Below are 21019 nucleotides of genomic sequence, written 5' to 3' on the forward strand. Positions count from 1 at the left end.
CTGCTTTCTGGGTGTTGTTTTCAATAAGGTTCACTTATGGTGGTGTTACATTATTCTGTTAGCTCAAATCTACTATAAGTGTGGAATGGGGCCTATAAGTCACTATTGCTTTATCCTGGAAACCTTTAAGGGTTTTGTTTCCAAAATGGGGTCACTTCTTGGGGTTTTTAACTGTTTCCATTCCCAAAAGTCTTTGTAAATGAAAGGTGTGACATAAAACTTTCAGGAAAATTTACTCACTCATAACCAAATGGTGCTCGTTGGCGATCTGTTCTGTGCCCTGCTATATGCCCTAAAAGCAGTTTACACCCACATGTGGGGTATTTCTGTGATCAGGAGGAATTGTGCAATAAAATGGGGTGTGTGTTTTTTCCTACAACCCATTGTAAATTTGTACATTTTAGGCCAAAATTAATATATTAGTGAATAAAATTATTTTTCGAAAAATTGATTTCCATATTATTTTAATTTTTGTGAAACAGAGGGGATAGAAAAGGACATTGTACCCCTTAATAAATTCCTTCAGGGGTGTAGTTTCCAAAATGGGGTCACTTGTTGGGGTTTTTAAATGTTCCCATTCCTCAGAGTCTTTGTAAATGAATGATGGTGGCCTAAAACAGTTTCAGGAACATCTACCCACACATAACCAAATGGTGCTCGCTCTGTTCTGTGCCCTGCTATATGCCCTAAAAGCAGTTTACACCCACATGTGGGGTATTTCCGTGCTCGGGAGGAATTGTGCAATAAAATGGGGTGTGTTTTTTCCTAAATTTGTACATTTTAGGCCTAAATTAATATATTAGTGAAAAAAATTATTTTTCAAAATCTTACTTATATTTCTCTTTAATTCCTTTGAAACACCAAAAGGGTTAAAAAAAACTTTCTAAAAGTGGTTTTGAAAAGCTGGATGGGAGCATTTCTGAAAATGAAGTCATTTGTGATGGTTTTTTATTGCAAAGTCTTTGAAAAAACTCTTTCTTAATTGCAATAGTCCATAAACACGGTTTCCAAATTTTCCTATAAATTGCTGTTACTATTGTAAGTCTGCTAACATCCTAGAAAAATTTAAGAATATTTACAAAGTTATTACAATATAATGCAGAGCTATGGTAAATGCTATTTATTAAGTAATTTGGATGGTAAGATTGTCTGTCTGAAAAAAAAAACATGTTAAATTAGAAAAATTGCTGATTTTTTTGATTTTTTGCTACATTTCCCCTTTTTTAATAAAAAACATGAATCATATCAACTAACATTTACCACTGACATGAAGCACAGTGTGTCAAGAAAAAACAAACAATCTCAAAATAACACAGATAAGTTAATGTGTTCTGAAGTTATTATCAAACAAAATGATACATGTCAGGTCTGAAAAATAGGCTTGTGTCCTGAAGGCCATTTTAGGCTGTGTCCTTAACCCTAGAATGCATGACCATAAAAATCTACACTTTTACATACCTGGGGCCTTTTAGGCCTGTGTGCAAATAACATGGAATAACTCAAATAAAAATACTTTTTAAAGTTTATTTGAAAAATCTAAAGTAAGGATGCATTCCTACTAGCGCTGGTGTCTGCCGGGAGGGGATCTGTAATGGATCTGACCTCCTGGTGTCCCCAGCTAAGGCTGGTAGTATCCGGGTATTCCGGCAGCCTTAACTGGAGTTACCAAGAGATCATATCCATTACGGATCACCTCCTGGCAGACACCAGCACTAGTGAGAATGCATCCTAAGATAAGTGAATAATTCAAAACATTTTGTGCAAAAAAAAAAACAAAGTAACTGAACGGGCTTAAAACGGCCAATATACTCCTTCGATATAACTCTTTATAATAACGTTGTTTTGTCTAAAAGTTTTTTTTTATATATAAAAGTTGCAGTAAACATGCTGCAGGAATATCCCTGTTCAAAGTTTCCTTTTCGAATTTACTAATGACCGCAAAATCTTTCACATGTTATCTGTAATTCAACATCTGGAAGATGAAATTGTAGTATTTTACACAGGACTGTTTATCAAAAATTATTGCTTTGATTTCTTGGTCAGTCAAACCCCTGGATGTAGACTGTGCCATTGTAACCTTAGAAGTCAGTAAACTATAATGAAATAAAATGATTACAATAAGGGTTGTAGACTCTTTGTTAGTGTCTGTGCAGCCCACTCTTCTCACCTTCAGCAAGTCACCACTTTCTTTTAGGTGAAGTGTAAATCTTTGGACTTTTGGAGCTCAGAGTTTCTTTTTCAAGAAACAAGAAAGCTGACTCCTTAGTGTTCAGGAACTATGATGATGTCAGAGACGCATGACATCATGAAGTAGCTTCCTCCCCAAGATCACATGACCATGTAGTCAGGCACAATCCACACTCTGCACAGCAACAGCAGAGTCATAAAGACTAAGGCTACATTCACACGACCATATGGGGGACGTATATACTGGCGATATACGTCCCCCATAGACGGCAATGGGCGCACGGAGCCCAACGGGAGCGGTACAGTGCAGCACACGTGCGGCACCGTACCGCTCCATACCTGGGAAAAAGATAGGACATGTCCTATCTCTTCCCATAATACGGCATCGTGCGCCGCGCTCTCCCCCCGCTACGGTACGGCGGGCAACGGCAGTGTGAATGCAGCTTAAGTCACAGTTTTCCCCAGCAACAGAAAAGACAAAAAAACTTAGGATTACATGTAAACCTAGTATGGGCCTAAAAGGCCCCAGGTATGTAAATATGGGGTATTCACAAAAAAAGAGTTATTATACCGAAATACCTGTAACATAAAAATATATGAACAACTGGAAATGACTAACAACTATATAACAGAGGAATACCTAGAGTTTCAGAATTCTAAGTAAAGTAATCTTGCAGTAAAAAGAAAAAAACTAACAGAGCGGGCCTGCGAGGCCCCAGGTATGCATTCTAGGGTGTCAAGAGACAGTCAATACTTTCTTAATTAACAAACAAATTGGTAAATTAACAAACACCTTTCTTCCATCGGTAATAATACTATGGCCACTTCTAATTCTTCTATACAATCTTCAATAGCTATGAATTTTTCCAAACAACATTTTACTAAACCAGGAAAACAATTTCACATTACCAGGTCATTGATTATGGATCTGAGCGAATATGGATCAAATTGGTACAGACCTGCAAATGCTGAAGATAACGGAGCAAACAAATAAGAACTGTTCTCAATTCACAGAATTAGCAGTAGTCCTAGGCTGCATGACAGATGCCTTGTGGTTTCCCTGGTTTTTAAACACTGTGTACCCTGAACAAAGCTGACATACTTACCGGAAACAATCAGCACATGCAAAGAGGCCATCAATACGTGGTCTGTGAAAATCTGGTTATTTTTAGCCTGCTCATTGTAACCTAATGCTTTTTAACTTTCCATTGTTCCAATCTTATGGTGCCTATGTGCTCAGAATCACAAAGGCTGTGCTATTAATCCGTTTTTATGTCAAAGGACATTTACCATCAAAATCCATCATGATAAACCAGCGCCACTTACACACAGATCCGGGATATCTGACGGTGGTATTATTCTAATATTTGCTATCCATGGTCACCTTCCTTCTGAAAAATACTTTTAAAATTATGCTTATGAGTCTGAAGGCATCTGGCGGGCATTACCAGAGTCCCTCTGTGCTGTCGCTTCAAAGGCTGTTACTCTGTCTCCCTATCAGCAATTCAAGAAATCTAACCAACAGTGAGGTATGTAAGGCTGTGTTGGATCGTCTATATCTTTGTGTTTATGCCAAATCCTGACCGCAGGCTTAAGCAACAGTGAGCAAAGAGCATGCAGTGTAAAGGGGCGGGGGAGGAGTGCTCCTACAGAGCGTAATAGCCCGTACAGCTCTAATACAGAGGGGCTCTGGTAGCACAACCCAGAGCCCTTCTCAATCCTTAGCATAATGTTAAAAATTGCTATTAGAAGGAATAAATCCATGGATAATAAATTTGAGATTACCATGGTGTCACTGTGCCTGAATCTTTAGTAAGTACTGTCCCTGGTTTATCATGCTTGATTTTGATTTAGGATTTCCTTTATAGCATGAAATTCAATATGTGGGAAGATAAAGCCATGAAAGAGGTATTACTAATTACTTTTGTTCTCATGTAGCATTAAGTAACTAACTATTTCAAGCAATGTACCCATTGAGCTCATTAAGCCAATCTGATCATTACAAATATAGTAACAAGTACTATATCCTAGAATGCTTAAAGGAAACCTACCACTTGAAGTGGCAGGTTTCCGATGGCAATACCGGGCACCAGCTCAGGGTGAGCTGGTGCCGGAGCTTATTTTAGTTAGTGTTTTAAACCGCGGTATCGCGGTTTAAAACACTTTTTAAACGTTATAGCCGGCGCAGGCAGGTACGCGCTCGGCGCTTACCGTGCGCGTGGCTACATAGGAAGTGAATGAGAGCCGCGCGCATGGTAAGCGCCGAGCGGGTACCTGCCTGCGCCGGCTATCGCGATACCGCGGTTTAAAACACTAACTAAAATAAGCTCCAGCACCAGCTCACCCTGAGCTGGTGCCCGGTATTGCTATCGGAAACCTGCCACTTCAAGTGGTAGGTTTCCTTTAACCCTTTCAAAGGCTTTGCAGCTATGCGATTAAGGCCGGTGCCACACGCACCGCTTTGTCTGTGTTTGAAAACGCAAACGCAGACAAAGCCGCGCCTACCGGGGTGGCCCGCGGCCCGATCGCATCGCCGTTTCTATTGAAATGTCTGCGATCGGGAACGAGTCGCCGGTGTTTTGCATTAATTTAATGCAAACCACCGGTGGCTTGTTCCCGATCGCAGGCGGTTCCATAGAAACGCAGATGCGATCGGGCCGCAGCCCGTCCCGTTAGGTGCGGCTTTGTCTGCGTTTGCGTGTGGCACCGGCCTTAGACTGTGTTGGACCGTCTATATCTTTGTGTTTATGTCAAATCATGACCGCATGCTTACGCCTCAAACTGAAGCTTCGGATTTGTGTGTCCTCTGTAAACTGTGGATCTTTAGGGAACCGGGGATGTCTAAGTCCTGACGTCTAGACTTCACACCCTAAGGCAGTGATGGCAAACCTTTTAAAGACAGAGTGCCAAAACTATAACCAAAATCCATATATTTTTGTATTCTAAGCAGTAATTTATTGCTATCTGTTCTTCAACATCTTTCAATCGTATCAGCCCACTGAAGCCACCAATAGAGTTGAAAGAAGGAGGACACATTAAGACTATCATTGTATCTTCTCTGCAGGTTCTCTCTATACAGTAAGAATGGTGAGCGCAGCAGGATGACCTACAAAGATAATGCAGTTCTATCAACACCTCACTTTTCCCGCAGTTCCAAACAGCCAATGAAGTGTCACTGTAAAATAGCATCTCTTAAGTTGCCTGGGACTGCAGGAAGATTTGTTGGATTTGGTCCTGTTTGGTGAGTGCCCACAGAAAGGGCTCTGAGTGCCACCTCTGGCACCCGTGCCATAGGTTCGCCACCACTGCCCTAAGGGTAAGACAGACTGCGGGTATATTGTGTACTGTCCATACTATGTGACTGATTATACCACCTGGTCCTGTGTCCTTGGACAAATTTCAGGCCTTGGTGCAAGGAGCGGATTACAGGACATGACACCACACCTTAGCTAAGAAAACGGTTGGTTTAAGGCAAATATATTGTACCTATGTAATGCACTTAGTCCGGCACCAACCCCGGTTCCAATAGCGGTTTGTCTCTCCCTCACACTGCATTCACTTCACCCAAAGAGCACTGTAAATTTTGCACATCCAGGTTGTAGTGTGCGTGGACCTTCTTGCCCCTATCCGGTCCATAGCCAAGACCTGCCAGGCTGTAGGCCCATCCTCCGGTCGTGGTTCAAGGAAACATCATTACTGGCAAGTAATTACTGTTTTCCCCATCACCACCAGAGAGATTTTCAGAGAAAGATTAGGGAGGGATGACAGAAGAGAACACTTTTCTTCCAAAATAAGTATCTAAAGAACCCTAGAAAATGTGTGTGTGGACAACCAGGAAGCAGCCTGATAAATTTGTTCTTTGGAGGCATTCCTATATTCCAGGATGATGCCAGAGACCTGGACGTGGATATTTTCCGGAACATTTTCTCTTGCCACTTGATAGGCTAGTTGGGTTGAAATACAATATAAGACATCGGGCGCCAATTGCCAATTGTATGTGGGAACCATAACTGATTTAATGAGCCATTCGCAGTTTCCCCGTAAAGAATAGTCAGTACTTAGACATGCATGGCTTAATCTCTAAAACAAGCATATACTACTGGCAGGATCAACCAGGTGGCCGCGAGTCGACACAGTGCGTTTTGATTTCTTTACGAAATGTAATCAAAACGCTAACTACCTTAACCCCTTAAGGAAACATGGTGATTGCACCTTATGTGGATACTTTATGGAATAACTCTGCAACAGTTTAACATATCCAAGTCATTCTTTTGGGGTCTTTTTTTGTAACATGTTGATTTATCATTTAGTGATAACATTAAATTCATATGATTTATTCTTACTTTTTAAAACTTGGCTTTTAACTTTTTGGTTAAAAATGCAATTTTCGCCTATAATTAATCACAATATGTCACATGGAGTAAAGGAAACTGAGAAAATGGTCTTTAAATTGTATTTCACTGTTCCTTCGGTGACGAAAAATGCCCCCAACATGGCCATTATCTGCTTTTTGGACAATTGGCAGGGCCTACAATGGAAGGAGCGCATTTTAGCTTTTCTGGCCACAATTCAGGCTGCAACCAATTCTAGACCCTATCCACCATTAGAAGAGAAATTTGGCAATGAAGATCACAGAAATCCCCCAGAAGTGATCCCATTTTGGATACTGCACCCTTTTTGGTCCATATATATGGGATTATCATGTATTTAGACCTTACCACTTTTTTTCAGAATTGATGCAAAGCAAATATGAAAATAAAAAAAATTCATTATTTTCAGTAATATCTCACATTTGGGACAGTTTTTTTGGCTCAAACTAAAGAGAATGGCCAATGAATTACAGGTCCCATCTTCCTGGCTGAGGAATTGAGCAAGTGAATTATAGAATCCCTTCAGAAGTCACATCAGTGTGGAAACCTTATATTCCCAACCTAGTTACTTTTATGAGTGAGGAAATGGAACCCAATTTTTCATCTAGAGCTATAATGAGAATTTTAATTTTGAAGTGGCCAATAAATGTGAAGTGGGGGCACGGCATAAATATGTGGACATTTCTGAATGACTAAATAAAAAAAAATTAATATTCTAGTGAGGTATGGTATTTGCGGAAACATTCACGAATGCATAGCCCTGGTTGGTCATGGCATGTCATGCACTGATAACCAGTGTCCTTCCTAATCCCATTTTTATAGCAGACACGGCATCTTTTTTGAGGAGGGGCCTTTTTTGCAGTTGGTGGGACTTGGGATGGGAAGTGCTGTCCTGCAACTATCCTGCTGGAATCACTTGATGTTGTAGCCCTTGCTTCGCTACCCTGGTCTCCAAAAATTAAATTTGTTATTACTTTTTCCTGGTAGTCCAGGTAAGATCCCTGGTGGCCGATCTTTTTGTAAATGACGAATGAATTGTACAGGGCCATTTGCACCAGATTAATAGCCCGTTTCTTGCACCAGACCTTGGACTTTCTAACTGCACTGTAGGGCTGCAGCATTTGATCCGCAAGGTCTACCCCTCCCATGTTCTTAATATATTGCTGTATGCAGAGAGGTTTTGAGGTGGCGGCATTTCTCCCACGGACAGGAACAGGGATGCTCTCATTAGCATGAATGGTGGTTAGCACAGGCACATCCTTTTTATCTCTGTATTTTACCAGCAATAAATGATCATTGCAATGAGCTTTGCATTCCCCGGCTTTTAATTTAAAATTGACCAGTGCCTTTGGAAGGCCTTTTTGCGTCCTCCTGATGGTGCCACAAGCCACAGTATTTTTTTGGAAAAGGGCTCTAAACAGGGGCACACTTGCATAAAAATTATCAACAAACAAGTGATACCCCTTGTCCAACAGTGGGTGAATTAGGTCCCAAACTATTCGGCCGCTAACATTAAGGTTGGGGGGACATTCAGGAGGGTTAATTTTTTAATCTTTTCCCTCGTATACCCGAAAATGGTGGGTAAAGCCACTGTTGCTTTTGCAGACTTTATAAACTTTCATGCCATATTTGGCTCTCTTGCTTGGGAGATATGGTCTGAATTTTAATCTCCCCTTGAAAAACACCACGGATTCGTCAATTGCCAAATTTTTTTCAGGCATATATATACCTCTGCAAATTTTAAATTAAAATGCTTCACAAGAGGCCTACTTTTAAATAGCCGATCATAGCTGGGGTCACTTGCTGGGGGACATAATGAGTTGTCACTGTAATGAATGAAGCGCATTATAGCCTCGAAGCGCTTGCGTGGCATCACGTTCCGATACATAGGGGTGTCGTACAATACATCGGTTGACCATGTAATATCAGCATTTCTGCCTGGTCAACTGGCTTCCACATGTTATCACGAACATAAAGTGATTCAGGGTGTGTAGCCAAAAATTGAGAGGCGTACACATTTGTTTGTTGGACTGTTAGATTTATTAAATCTTCTGAAAACCTGTGGTGTATATCTTAACGCCGGTCACAGAAACAAAATCTGGAATTTGTGGGGCATATGATTCTGCGGACAGCCAGTCTGGGTCATTACTGCTAGTACTTGGCTGACTTTCGCTCAGCCTGGAGCGCCTTGCTACAGGCTCATCGCTGTCACTAGATGACGATGAAGGAACGAAAAGTTCATCATCAATTTCACTTGCGGTATCTGTGTCTGAACAGATCATAGCATAGGCTTCCTCTGCAGTAAACATCCGCTGAGTCATATGTCTCACATATTCACAAAGTGTATATCTATACCTAGAACTACAACTGTATTCTTTTTTTTTCAGATTTTTTTCTTTTTTCTTTGAACCCCCAAATCCAAACTAGGACTACCTAAGTTCTCATGCTAAATCCTTTTTTTTTTTTTGTAAAGCTTTTTTTTTTTTTTGGTAGCTTTTTTTTCTTTTAGGTAACAAACAACTAGTAACTAATATTCACTGACAAAATCACGGTATTACGGTATGTTATTTGGTGACACCAATCACTGTATTACTGGATGTTACTCACTGACAGGAGCAATCACTGTATCACTGGACACTATATGAATGCTGGTCACTGACAGGAGCAATCACTGTATCACTGGATGTTATTCAGTGACAGGAGCAATCACTGTATCACTGGATGTTATTCAGTGACAGGAGCAATCACGGTATTACTGGACACTATATGGACGCTGGTCAGTCACAGGAGAATCACGGTATTACTGGACACTATACAGACGCAGGTCACTGACAGGCGCAATCACGGTATCACTGGACAATGTAATTGGAAGAGCTTGGGAATATGAGGGGGCACACTAAGGGGTTAATCGAACTCTGTGGGGCACACTGCAACAAAGTTTCGTTCTGAGAGGAGGCTCAGCAGACAGCTCCCGATCTCATCCACAACTCTGACTGAAATGACGAGATCGGAGCTGTATTCCAGCCTCCTCTCACAGGATACAGCTATGATTGGTCGGTGTGACGTCACCGACCAATAATAGCGATCGCCGGACAGGGAGCGCTGTGATTGGTCCCTGCACCGATGCCTGTAACACTCGGCTGTCTATGATAGCCGATGTCACAATGTTGTCACCGTGTGTCACACGGTGACGATTTAAATGGATGACGAAAATGCACGTCCCGATGCCGGAATGTGCACCCGACTTGGACGTGCATTTTCGTCATAGGTCCTGAAAGGGTTAAGGGGCACTCACAAGGTGTGATTTGGCTAGGGTTTTATTGAGTTTTGAAACCCATTAGAACAGCTGAGGAAATAATTACATTATTGTTAACACCTGTGATTACAAAATGCATAGTAAACGCTTAGTAAAATGTTAATGAATGTGTTAACAATGTGTTAACATGCATTTTGTTAAAGGGCTATTCCGGGAATGAACGTCTGATACAAAAACTGATGATGCTATAAATAAATGAATATAACAAAACTCAATGTCATTAGTCAAAAAATGGAGCTTAAATGTTTTAATTTTATATTTTTATTGCCTCTCTAAAGTAAGCAAAGTTATCACCAAGATGGCCACCACTTGAAACTACAAGTCCCATGATTCTTTAGTTTTCAGTAACTTCTCCTACCTCTTGTGTTCTGCTCCCAGTGATGATGTAACATACTTTCTTGCTCTGTTACTGTAGTAATGGTGTGTATCTGCCATCCCTGCACATCACCTCAACACTGGCCATACTGAATGCACTAAAACCGACTATAACCAAAAGAAGTGCTGATCACATGACCTGCCCATGCAGGTGCACAACATGTGATGTGGACATGTGACCGGCGGCCATCTTCTGTCTTGTGTCTGCTCCTCGCAGAGAAAATCAACAGACTGATTAAAAAGCCAGTAGCATTTTAATTCTTCAGGAGAGAGTATGTCAGCAGCATTTTTTCTGCTAAGGGGAGCAAAATTTTATATAAATTATAAGCTAATATGTAATTAGTTAAGGACCCATTTGTATATGAATTATGTCAATTCCTGGAATAACCCTTTAAGGTATGTTAACCACATGCTTTAACATCACATCATTACGCAAGTGTTAAACATAACTTGGGCCCTATCCACTGGACAGGCCTATCCTGCTGATCGGTGGGGTCTAAGTGATGAGACCCAAAACATCACGTAAACGAGGAGCCCGCTGAGCTGATGCCGGTTGGGCTCTGGATCGGAGCCGAACCGGCAGCGGGAAACCCGGGGTGCCGACTGTAACTAATAGCCGACACCCCGGTGTTTAACCTGTTTAATGCCGCAGTCAACGCAGCATTTAACCTGCCACTGGGGGAGGGGGGGGGGGGGTCTTTCCCCAACCATAGACGTTTTTGGGGGGTGCCAATCGTTGCTATAACAGCACTGGGATTTAGAATTATAAATGTAGTCAAGTATGGCTGTGTAATTTCACCTTATCCATGTAAAGAAAAATATAAATGGTGAATAAAATATAACTTTTAATGTTTCATTGTTAAAATAAATTAGATAAAAATGGTGTGTCGATGTATTCTGATAAAGGTTACTCCTAAATTGGGTATCAGTCTAAAAAGATAAATTCTGGCGTCCTACTCGGCCGTGGGGAAATTACCAGATATCCATGATAACAAAGCAACAATAGCATGACATGAGTAAATCTGGCCCCTAAACGGTGTGGACTCACCAAGAGAAGAAGTTGTACTAGGACCGGGAACGGAGCACCATCTTCCAGACCTTTTGCCTTGGTGTCAGTATTCACTGTCTATAAAGGTTGGTATTGGTGCTGGTAGTTCAATCAATATTTTGGGTGTGTCGAAATGCATGCATCAGAACGCATGCTTTTGGATACTTTGAAAGCTTTTTCTTCATTGCTGGAGGTGTAAGCAGCTGTGAAAATGTTTACACAGCTGCTTACACTTTCGGCAATAGAGAAAAGTAGCCAAATGCATAAAAACATCTGAAAACACATTGAGCTCATAGGAAGCAAAGGAAAGTCCAGCTCAAACCACGAGTGGAACGCTGAATACTGGAGAGCACGGGTCCTCGCCCCAGACGAGTAGAAGCCACGAAACCAAAGGAATGATCCAGCTCAGATCCAGGTAGATTGCAGCATAAAACGAAATCTTTATTTAGACCATTTTAAAAGAGACATGGGAACAGCAAAGAAGAATCCAACGCGTTTCAGACGCTCACGGCGTCCTTAGTCATGGACTAAGGACGCCGTGAGCGTCTGAAACGCGTTGGATTCTTCTTTGCTGTTCCCATGTCTCTTTTAAAATGGTCTAAATAAAGATTTCGTTTTATGCTGCAATCTACCTGGATCTGAGCTGGATCATTCCTTTGGTTTCGTGACATTGAGCTCATAGGCTCAATCTAACAGGCACAACGCAGTTCAAACAGGATCAGTGTGTTCTGTGCAAGACATCAATCCTAGCTAGAAGACCTGCTGCACATGAAGTACCATCCTGTTAGGAGTTGCTGCAAGTGAACAGCTCCAAAACCTGCCTCTGGATATGCCGGACACCGGACCCATCTCCCTGCACACCTTCTCCCTATTCCTTTAACCCCTTAAGGACGCAGCCATTTTACAGCTTAAGGCTCAGTCCCATTTTTTGGATTCTGACCTGCGTCTCTTTATATGGTAATAACTTTTGAACACTTTTACTTATCAAAGCGATTCTGAGATTGTTTTTTCCCCACATGTTGTACTTCATTTTAGTGGTAAATTTTGGCTGATAAGTTTTGCGTTTATTTACAAAAAAAGGAGAAAAAAAATTGATGAATTTTTAGAAAAATTTGCCATTTTCGAAAATCACCGCGTTTTCAGGCAGATCGATTTACCACCTAAAAATCTTGCAGTATAACATTTCCCATTTGTCTACTTTACATTTTCATATTTTTTGAAATGTTTGGATAATTTATTTTGACGTCACGCGTCCTACAAATCGAATAGCGATTTTCCGTATTTTCAGAATTGACTATTTTGGGGATAAAAACTGTTTGAAATTAAATTTTACATAAAAAACCTCTATATATAACCAACCCATTTTCAAATCTGCACCCCACAAACTATCAGAAACAGCATTTACAAAGATTGTTAACCCCTTGAGATCTTCATAGTAATTGAATCAAAATGGCGGTGAAATTTAGAATGGTCAAATTTTGTCGGTTATACGTTTATTTAGCCCTAAAATTTACACATTTCCAAAAGATAAAAAGAGAAAACTCACCATAAAATTTGTTCTACAATTTCTCCTGAGTGCAGCGACCCCCCACATGTGGACATTACTTGTGTTATGGGGGCACAGCGAGGCGCAGAAGGGAAGGAGGGACCTGCAGCTGCCAGTATTTTAGTTTTTTCATTGCTCCCTTTTGAAGGCTATAAAATTTTCGCTTTTCTGTTATTTGGGTCATGTGACGGCATTTTTTTTGCGCAATGAGATGCTTTTTCCAGTGTTATCATTTTGGGGTTGGTAACACCTATTGTTGAAAATTTAGGAACTTTTTTTAGGAACTTTTTTTGAGGTCATGAGTAGAAAAGCATCAATTCTGTACTGGATTTTTTACTTTTTTTTTTTTCGTGTTCACCGTTTAGCCTAATAATCCTGTTATCTTTATTCTATGGGTCGATACGATTACGGGGATACCAGACGTGAATATTTTTTCTTATGTTTTACTAAATTTGCCAAATAAAACCCTAATGTGGGGAAAAATCTATCATTTTGCATCGCCGTCTTCCAAGTGGCATAACATTGTTTTTTTACGTTTTTTGCTACAGAGCTGGTTGATGGCTTGTTTTTTGCGGGACATGTTGTTCTTTGCAACAGTATCATTCTGGAGTACATATGTTTTGTTGATCACTTTTTATTGCATTTTTAGTGGGATATAATAGGTAAAAATCATAATTTTGGGCGGTTTTTAACGGGTTTTTTTTTAACGGCGTTCATCATATGGGTTCAATAGTTATTTAGTTTTATTCTATGGATTGTTACGGATGCGGTGATACTATATATGTGGGGTTTGTGTTATGATTTAGACTTTTTTGAGCGTTATATGTCTCTTTATATGTTTTGGGGCTTATGGGCATTTTTAGTGATTTATAAAGTAATTTTTTATTGAAAAACATTTTTTTTTTACATTTTTTACTTGATCCACCATGGGATATGAACAAGCAATCATTTGATTGCTTGTTCATGATAATACTCTGCAATACTGATGTATTGCAGGGTATTAGCAGTGCCAGCCTATGCAGATGCATAGGCTGACACTTTGCCTTTAAGATGACGTCACAGACGCCATCTTAAAGGCACTGCCTTCAGGCTTCTCTGGGGTCCCGATCGGACCCCAGAGGTGCCATAGCAGCGATCAGCCCCCCCCCGAAATGCCACGTGGGGGGGGGGGGGCGATCGTGGGGTAAAGACCCCCAGAAGGCATGTTAAATGCCACGGTCGCGTTGACCGCAGCATTTAACGAGTTAAAACGCCCGCGATCGGAGCCCACGCCGACCGCGGGTGTTAGCCGGGGATGTCAACGGTATATTACCGTTGAAATCCCACGGCTAGCGATGCCGGTTCGGCTGCTATGCAGCGCTGAATCGGCATCGTCTCTGCGCAGTAGCTGTACTGCGCAGAGTGCTATTCGCGGGACTCAGCGCAGTACAGCTACGGCGCAGAGCGCTAAGGGGTTAAATATATATCCCTTACAACAGTGGTGGCGAACCTATGGCACGGGTGCCAGAGGCGGCACTCAAAGCCCCTTTTGTGGGCACCTGGGCCATCGCCCCAGCACACCAGACAAGACTCAAAGAATCTTCCTGCAGTTCCAAGCAACTTAAAAGATGCTGCTTTTTGATACTGACATACTTTGATACTGACTTCGCTACTTGGGACTGTAGGAATAGGGAGAATTAGACAGGGTCAAATTATTTTAATTGCGCAAATTCGGAAAAACTGATAAAAACACATGCGTTTTCAAAAAACGGATGCGTTTTTAACGATCTGAAAATGTACTAACTAAAAACGGGCCAAAAACGGCCTAAATACGCCATGTGTGTCTTCACCCTTAAAAGAAGCCACGTGGCACCTCCAGTTCTACTGATCCGTATACACAGCTCATATGGCACCGCGCATCATAGCAGACATGTCGGACTCAGAAGAGGAGGACATGTCGGACTCAGAAGAGGAGGACACAGACATCGAAGGCCAGACATTTTGCAGACACTCTGCCCTGCCGGCGGGCACAATAAAGGTACGCTTTCTTCAAAATAAATGGCGGACCACCTTAGCAGTCCTTATCAGCACCCACGCTCCCCTACTAAAGGGGTCAGTGACACAACAAGGAGCCTTATTCCTGGACCCTAAACAGAAGTCCACTGAGGCAGATTAGGAGGAGCTTATTTTTATATGCTGAGGGTGCAATCACAGGACGCGTCTGTGAACGAGACTTGCCAATTTAAAACAGCTGTTAACTCTGCCATGTTAACACATTTGTTAACATTGTGTTGATGATTTCATTTTGTAAACATAAATGTTAACAGCTGTTTAAATAGGCAAATCTCTCTCCAGCTGGTGGAATGCATTTTGAAACACACGCCTTGAAGCGATGTGTAACTGCACCCTCAGGCCGCATTCACATGTTGCGGTTTCATTGTGTTTTGAAACACATTAGAACAGCTGAGGAGAGGAGATTTGCCTTATTACTGTTAACATTTGTATTTACAAAACGAATCGTAAACGGGATGGTAGTGCATGCGTTCCCAATTGTAAAAAGTAATGTTATAAGGCAAAATGCAACGTGTGAATGCAGTCTCAGGTTTCCTGTCCCTGGGAGCAGATCCTTTTCTCTTTTGGTGGGAAAAAAATATTCAGTATAATGTTTGCTACATACTAAAATATCACTACGTAGAGCAACATTATACAGTAGCAGTTCTGTTCTCATTTATAAAAGGCATTATATACAGTAAATATGTGAGTACAATAAAACACCTCAGTGCAGCATTTTCTCCATAGAGACAATGGCAGATGTTGTACTAGGCAACAGCTGACTGCTGGGAACCCACTGGAGTTGTGTAGAAGTAGTCACCTGCCGGACCGAGACTACAAAGCTGATATATTTGTGTATATATCCTAAATTAATTTCTGTTAGATGAGCTTTCAACATGCAGCAGCTGCTTAGCCACCACTTATATGCCTTATAGTGGACATAAGGCCTCATGCAGACGAGCATACAGCTGCACGCAGGAGAAAGGAGGAGTGAGCAGTGCTCACCCCTCCCCTCTCTATAGACAAGCAAGGGCCTGGCACTGTAGCATGGCGAAATATATGGACATGTCCTATATTTTTCTGTGCAAAGTCATAGTGCGGCGGGGAGACTAGTGTTCACTGCACCGTGATCGGTAGCGCCATAGGTGTCAATGGGGACTAATATTAGGCAACAAATGCTGTGGCCAGATATTACGTTTATGTGCATGAGACCTTAAAGAGTGGAAGCAAGTGCTGTAAGGATCAATTAATCATTACAGTGTTATAACCTATAATAATTTTCAATTTACCTTCTTCCTTGGTGAAATATAAGGAACAACAATTTCTGGATTATATTTTTGTTGTACTAGGACATCTGCGAAACTTTCCTGTGAAAATATAAAGCAAAATGTAAAAAAAATTGCTGTGGAATCTGCTCTATAATGTGCTGCCTACAGGAGGAACAGAGCAGCTTGATGTACATGATTGAGGGAAAATATACTGTGTTACTTTGCCTTTTTTTTTATCTCCAATTACTATTGCTATTAGGTAACTGACAAACTATAGCTGTATGCACAGGCAATCTGTGGGTAGGACAACCCACTGGACTCATGTCCAGATCAAGCAGAGATATACCGTATATACTCGAGTATAAGCCGACCCAAGTATAAGCCGAGACCCCTAATTTTACCACAAAAAAACAGGAAAACCTATTGACTAGAGTATAAGCCGAGGGTGTAGTATACAACCAGCCAGCCCCTGTAGTATACAATCAGCCTGCCCCCATGAAGTATACAGCCTGCCCCAAAAAGTATACAGCCTGCCCCAAAAAGTATACAGCCTGCCCCAAAAAGTATACAGCCTGCCCCAAAAAGTATACAGCCTGCCCCAAAAAGTATACAGCCTGCCCCAAAAAGTATACAGCCTGCCCCAAAAAGTATACAGCCTGCCCCAAAAAGTATACAGCCTGCCCCAAAAAGTATACAGCCTGCCCCAAAAAGTATACAGCCTGCCCCAAAAAGTATACAGCCTGCCCCAAAAAGTATACAGCCTGCCCCAAAAAGTATACAGCCTGCCCTCAGTATGCCTAGCGAATAATAAAAAAATAAACTTAATACTCACCCTCCGACGATACTCACCTTTGATGCTTAGTGGCGGCTCCCGGTCCTCGGCGGCGGCTTCTCTCTTCTATCTTCACTTGCCGGCAGTCACGTCCATGCGACCTGCCGACGGGCTCACAGTGCGATGCGCCGGTGTCGCCGCTGATGCCGTCATCAGCGGCGACACCGCTACATCATATTGTGCGCCCACCGGCAGATCGCATAGATGCGACTGTCGGCAAGTGAAGATAGAAGAGAGGAGCCGCCGCCGAGGACCGGGAGCCCGCGCCGAGGTTCCGAGAGCCGGAGGGTGAGTATTAATTTTTTTTTTATTATTATTATTGACTCGTGTATAAGCCGAGATGAGGTTTTTCAGCACATTTTTTGTGCTGAAAAACTCGGCTTATACACAAGTATATACGGTAAATGAAAAATAATTATTGGATGCACAATATTTTTCCACGTCTACTCGCTCTTCTCCCTCGGATCAAGATCATGCTGCATTGTAATAAAACAGTTCTATAAATAAAATATTTTCGATTTTTATTTAAACCTATTGTCTACACAAACACTCTTGAATTCTCAGAAATTGAATGAATGCTGCAATGCTGGCCGCAGACTACAATTTTAGACCTGAGTGAAGTTGGCCCCCCCACCTTGTTCAAATCAAGCAAAATTGGTGCCAAACGTTTGTGCTACGTTTGTGCTGGTTTGTGCAGCAGAAATTTTCGTTTGTGCCGCTATCGTTTTTAAGATTTTAATGAAAGTTTCCAGAGGTCATCAGAGGTCAACCAGCCCCCCCACATTGCCCAAATGAAACAAAACTGGGACCGAACAATTCTGCTACGTTTGTGCTGGTTTGTGCTGCTCAAATTTTTGTTTGTGCTGCTTTTGTTTTGAATAAATGAACAAAAAATTAAAGTTCAAAAGTTCAAGCAGCCCCCCCACATTAACCGAATCAAACAAAACTGGTGTCAAACGTTAGTGCTACGTTTGTGCTGGTTTGTGCAGCAAAAATTTTCATTTGTGCCGCTATCATTTTTAATATATTTATACTTTTTTGCAAAGGTCATTAGAGTTCATTTCTTCCAAAGTACAATGTGTTTGCTAGCTCCCCCTGGTGATCAAATCAGGGAAGTGTCACTAGGTTTGTTTTTTACCAGTTCATCCTAAACACCTTGAACACCTGAACATACCTTAAAAATTATAGCGGCACAAACGAAAATTTTTGCTGCACAAACTAGCACAAACATAGCACTAACGTTTGACACCAGTTTTGTCTGATTCGGTCAATGTGGGGGGGCTGCTTGAACTTTTGAACTTTAATTTTTTGTTCATATATTCAAAACAAAAGCAGCACAAACAAAAATTTGCGCAGCACAAACCAGCACAAACATAGCAGAATTGTTCGGCACCAGTTTTGCTTGATTTGGGCAATGTGGGGGGGCTGGTTGACCTCTGATGACCTCTGGAAACATTCATTAAAATCTCAAAAACGATAGCGGCACAAACAAAAATTTCTGCTGCACAAACCAGCACAAACGTAGCACAAACGTTTGACACCATTTTTGTTTGATTTGAACAAGGTGGGGGGGGCCAACTTCACTCAGGTCAATTTTAGCTCACTACAAAGGGGGCTGCGATTTTCTGTCACAATCAGGAAATTTACTGGAAAACAAGAAAACACGAGCTGAGGTTTCCTATGATGTCATTTTTTTTCTCAATTCCATAATAAAAGTTGCCAAGATGTCTCTGCCAAAAAGTCCAGGTCAAAGATGGCAATCCTTTTAACCCCTTAATGCAGAAATCCTTTTTCGTTTTTTGTATTGTTCACTCCCCACCTTCAAAAATCCATAACTGTAGGAGCTGTATGAGGTCTTGTTTTCTGCGTAACAAATTCCGCTTCATGGTATTTAATATTCCAGTATGTGTACTGGGAAGTGGGAAAAAAAGCAGATGTAGTGAAATTGGTGAAAAAAAATAATTTGCGCCTTTTTCTTGTGGGTTTGGATTTTGCAGCTTTCACTGAGCGTCCTAAATGACATGTCTACTTTATTTTTCGGGTCGGTACAATCACAGGAATACTAAATTTATGTAGGTTTTATAATATTTTCATATATTTATCAAAATTAAAACCACTGGTACAAAAAAAAAAAAAAATCTTATTTTTGCCATATTCTGACGCTAGCAACTTTTTCATGCTTTGGTGTACGGAGCTGTGGGTGGTGTCATTTCTTGCAACTTTTGATGACGTTTTCAATGCTTCCATTTATATAACTGTAGGACCGTTTGATCACTTTTTATTGATTTTTTTTTATACTTGGCAAAAATGTGACATTTTCAACTTTGGGCTCTATTTTCAGTTATGAGGTTAAAATCTGCAAATAATAGTTATTATATATTGATAGATCGGACATTTTGGGACGTGGCAAAACCTAACATGCTTATGATTTTTACTTTTTCTTTATATCAGTTCTAGGGAAAGGGGGCGATTAAAATTTTTTTTTTGTAAAACATTTTATTTGATTTTCAAAAACCACTGTATAATTTTTTTAAAACTATTTTTCAGACCTCCTAGGATACTCTAACCCTATGTTGTCGGATTGATCCTACCATATACAGCCAAACTACAATATGGCAGCATATGGAGATTTTACACATGTATTACAATGGGCAAATACATAATAAAAAGAGAGAGTGTCTGGTCTTGTTGATGACGGCACGGGGAGAGACGATCCGAGCCAAGATGGTGGTGACCACGCACCGCCTGCCCGTGAGCCCTCTCCAATCACCCGTAGCCAGCGCATGACCTACTACTACGTCACACTTCGCTGATGGGGTTAAAGAATAAGTGCGCAAACTGCAAACCAGAGTCCATGTAAATTCCCCAATATTGGCTATTTAGCCTAAAATTGCTGACAATACCACTTTATAAGGGACATATAATACTGGCGCATGATGACCACTATCAGCACAACAAGGTAAATACCATCATACTAATAATAAATAGACCACCATAGAAAGACCAACATCACCAATAATAACACTAGGCAGGAGCAAATAAAGTGAGAAATACTACAACCAGACAGTGAATTTTCTGCTACAATTATTACCTCCACTGTGATTAATCCTACACCAATACAGTGATAATATTCCTGAGAAGGTTGGGGGAGACTACAGTACTTTAGCTGCTCATTGACCAAATATTGCCATTAGCAGGGGCAATAGGAAGGATTGGGGAATACAATTTGTCAGGAGGTACGTAGGGCAAAGTGTGTGTTGTGGTGTGTTGGGTGTGGGCACTGAACAGCAAAGTTAAAAGGAACAAGGCAGATGAATTTTGGCAGATGAATCACCACATGACAGATGTCTTTGGCCACACACATATATACACTACCCTTGTTCTGGAGCTCTCGGCACCACTGCCATGCTGTCAGTGAAGGTAGTCTAGTGCACCCTGGCGTCATTGGCAGCATCACAAGGCGACAGAAGATTTAGACCAAGGGATGTATTTATGTGACCATAGAAAGCCGTCATACGCTGTCAACAAAAAGGACCTACAGTTGTTTAGTGTCGCAAAGCTACCGGACACTCAACTGCTGCCTGTGAAAAACACACAGAGCAGGAGGGGGTTGGAGTGGAAGGCTGGCACTAACCTGCTGCTGTTTCTCTAAGGCAGCACTAGTCAGATGCAGCCTACAGGGAGATAGATCACTGGAGCTCTCGGCGAGCGTTTCCTGCCTGACTGGAGCTGCAATGCTGAATATAGAGAAGGCACACGTGCCATAGGTTCGCCACCACTGGTCTAGGTGTTCCAGGATTTATCCTTACTATAGGTACTTACTTTCAGACTGTGAAGAAGCCATTGCACTTTTCAATATACCAATCTACCAAAGACAGTGCTCTCCACTGTACAGTGTCGGAGGTTGGTATTGCGGCTAAGCCACTTTCACTTGAGTAGGACTAAACTACAAACCACCCATGTCATTGAAGGTGTGACATCACAGGCCTGTAAAGTGAAAGCAGCATTCACTGGAGTACAGGCAGTCCCCGGGTTACATACAAGAT

At 41.4% G+C, this 21019-nt stretch overlaps 1 protein-coding gene across 8 annotated transcripts in view; it reads right to left on the bottom strand.

Annotated features, from left to right (window-relative positions):
- Nucleotides 1-21019, bottom strand: part of FAM13A (family with sequence similarity 13 member A) — a 161615-nt gene that overhangs the window by 88324 nt on the left and 52272 nt on the right. For 6 of the 8 annotated variants that reach the window (XM_072117632.1, XM_072117668.1, XM_072117624.1 and 3 more), the window contains one exon: nt 16163-16240. The exons of the other annotated variants lie outside the window; for them this stretch is intronic. In XM_072117632.1, the coding sequence (XP_071973733.1) occupies nt 16163-16240 (78 nt within the window). The remainder of the gene's footprint in view (nt 1-16162; nt 16241-21019) is intronic. 8 annotated transcript variants of the gene reach the window in all.

The sequence above is a fragment of the Engystomops pustulosus genome, chromosome 1, assembly GCF_040894005.1.
Source record: "Engystomops pustulosus chromosome 1, aEngPut4.maternal, whole genome shotgun sequence".
Lineage (NCBI taxonomy): Eukaryota > Metazoa > Chordata > Amphibia > Anura > Leptodactylidae > Engystomops > Engystomops pustulosus.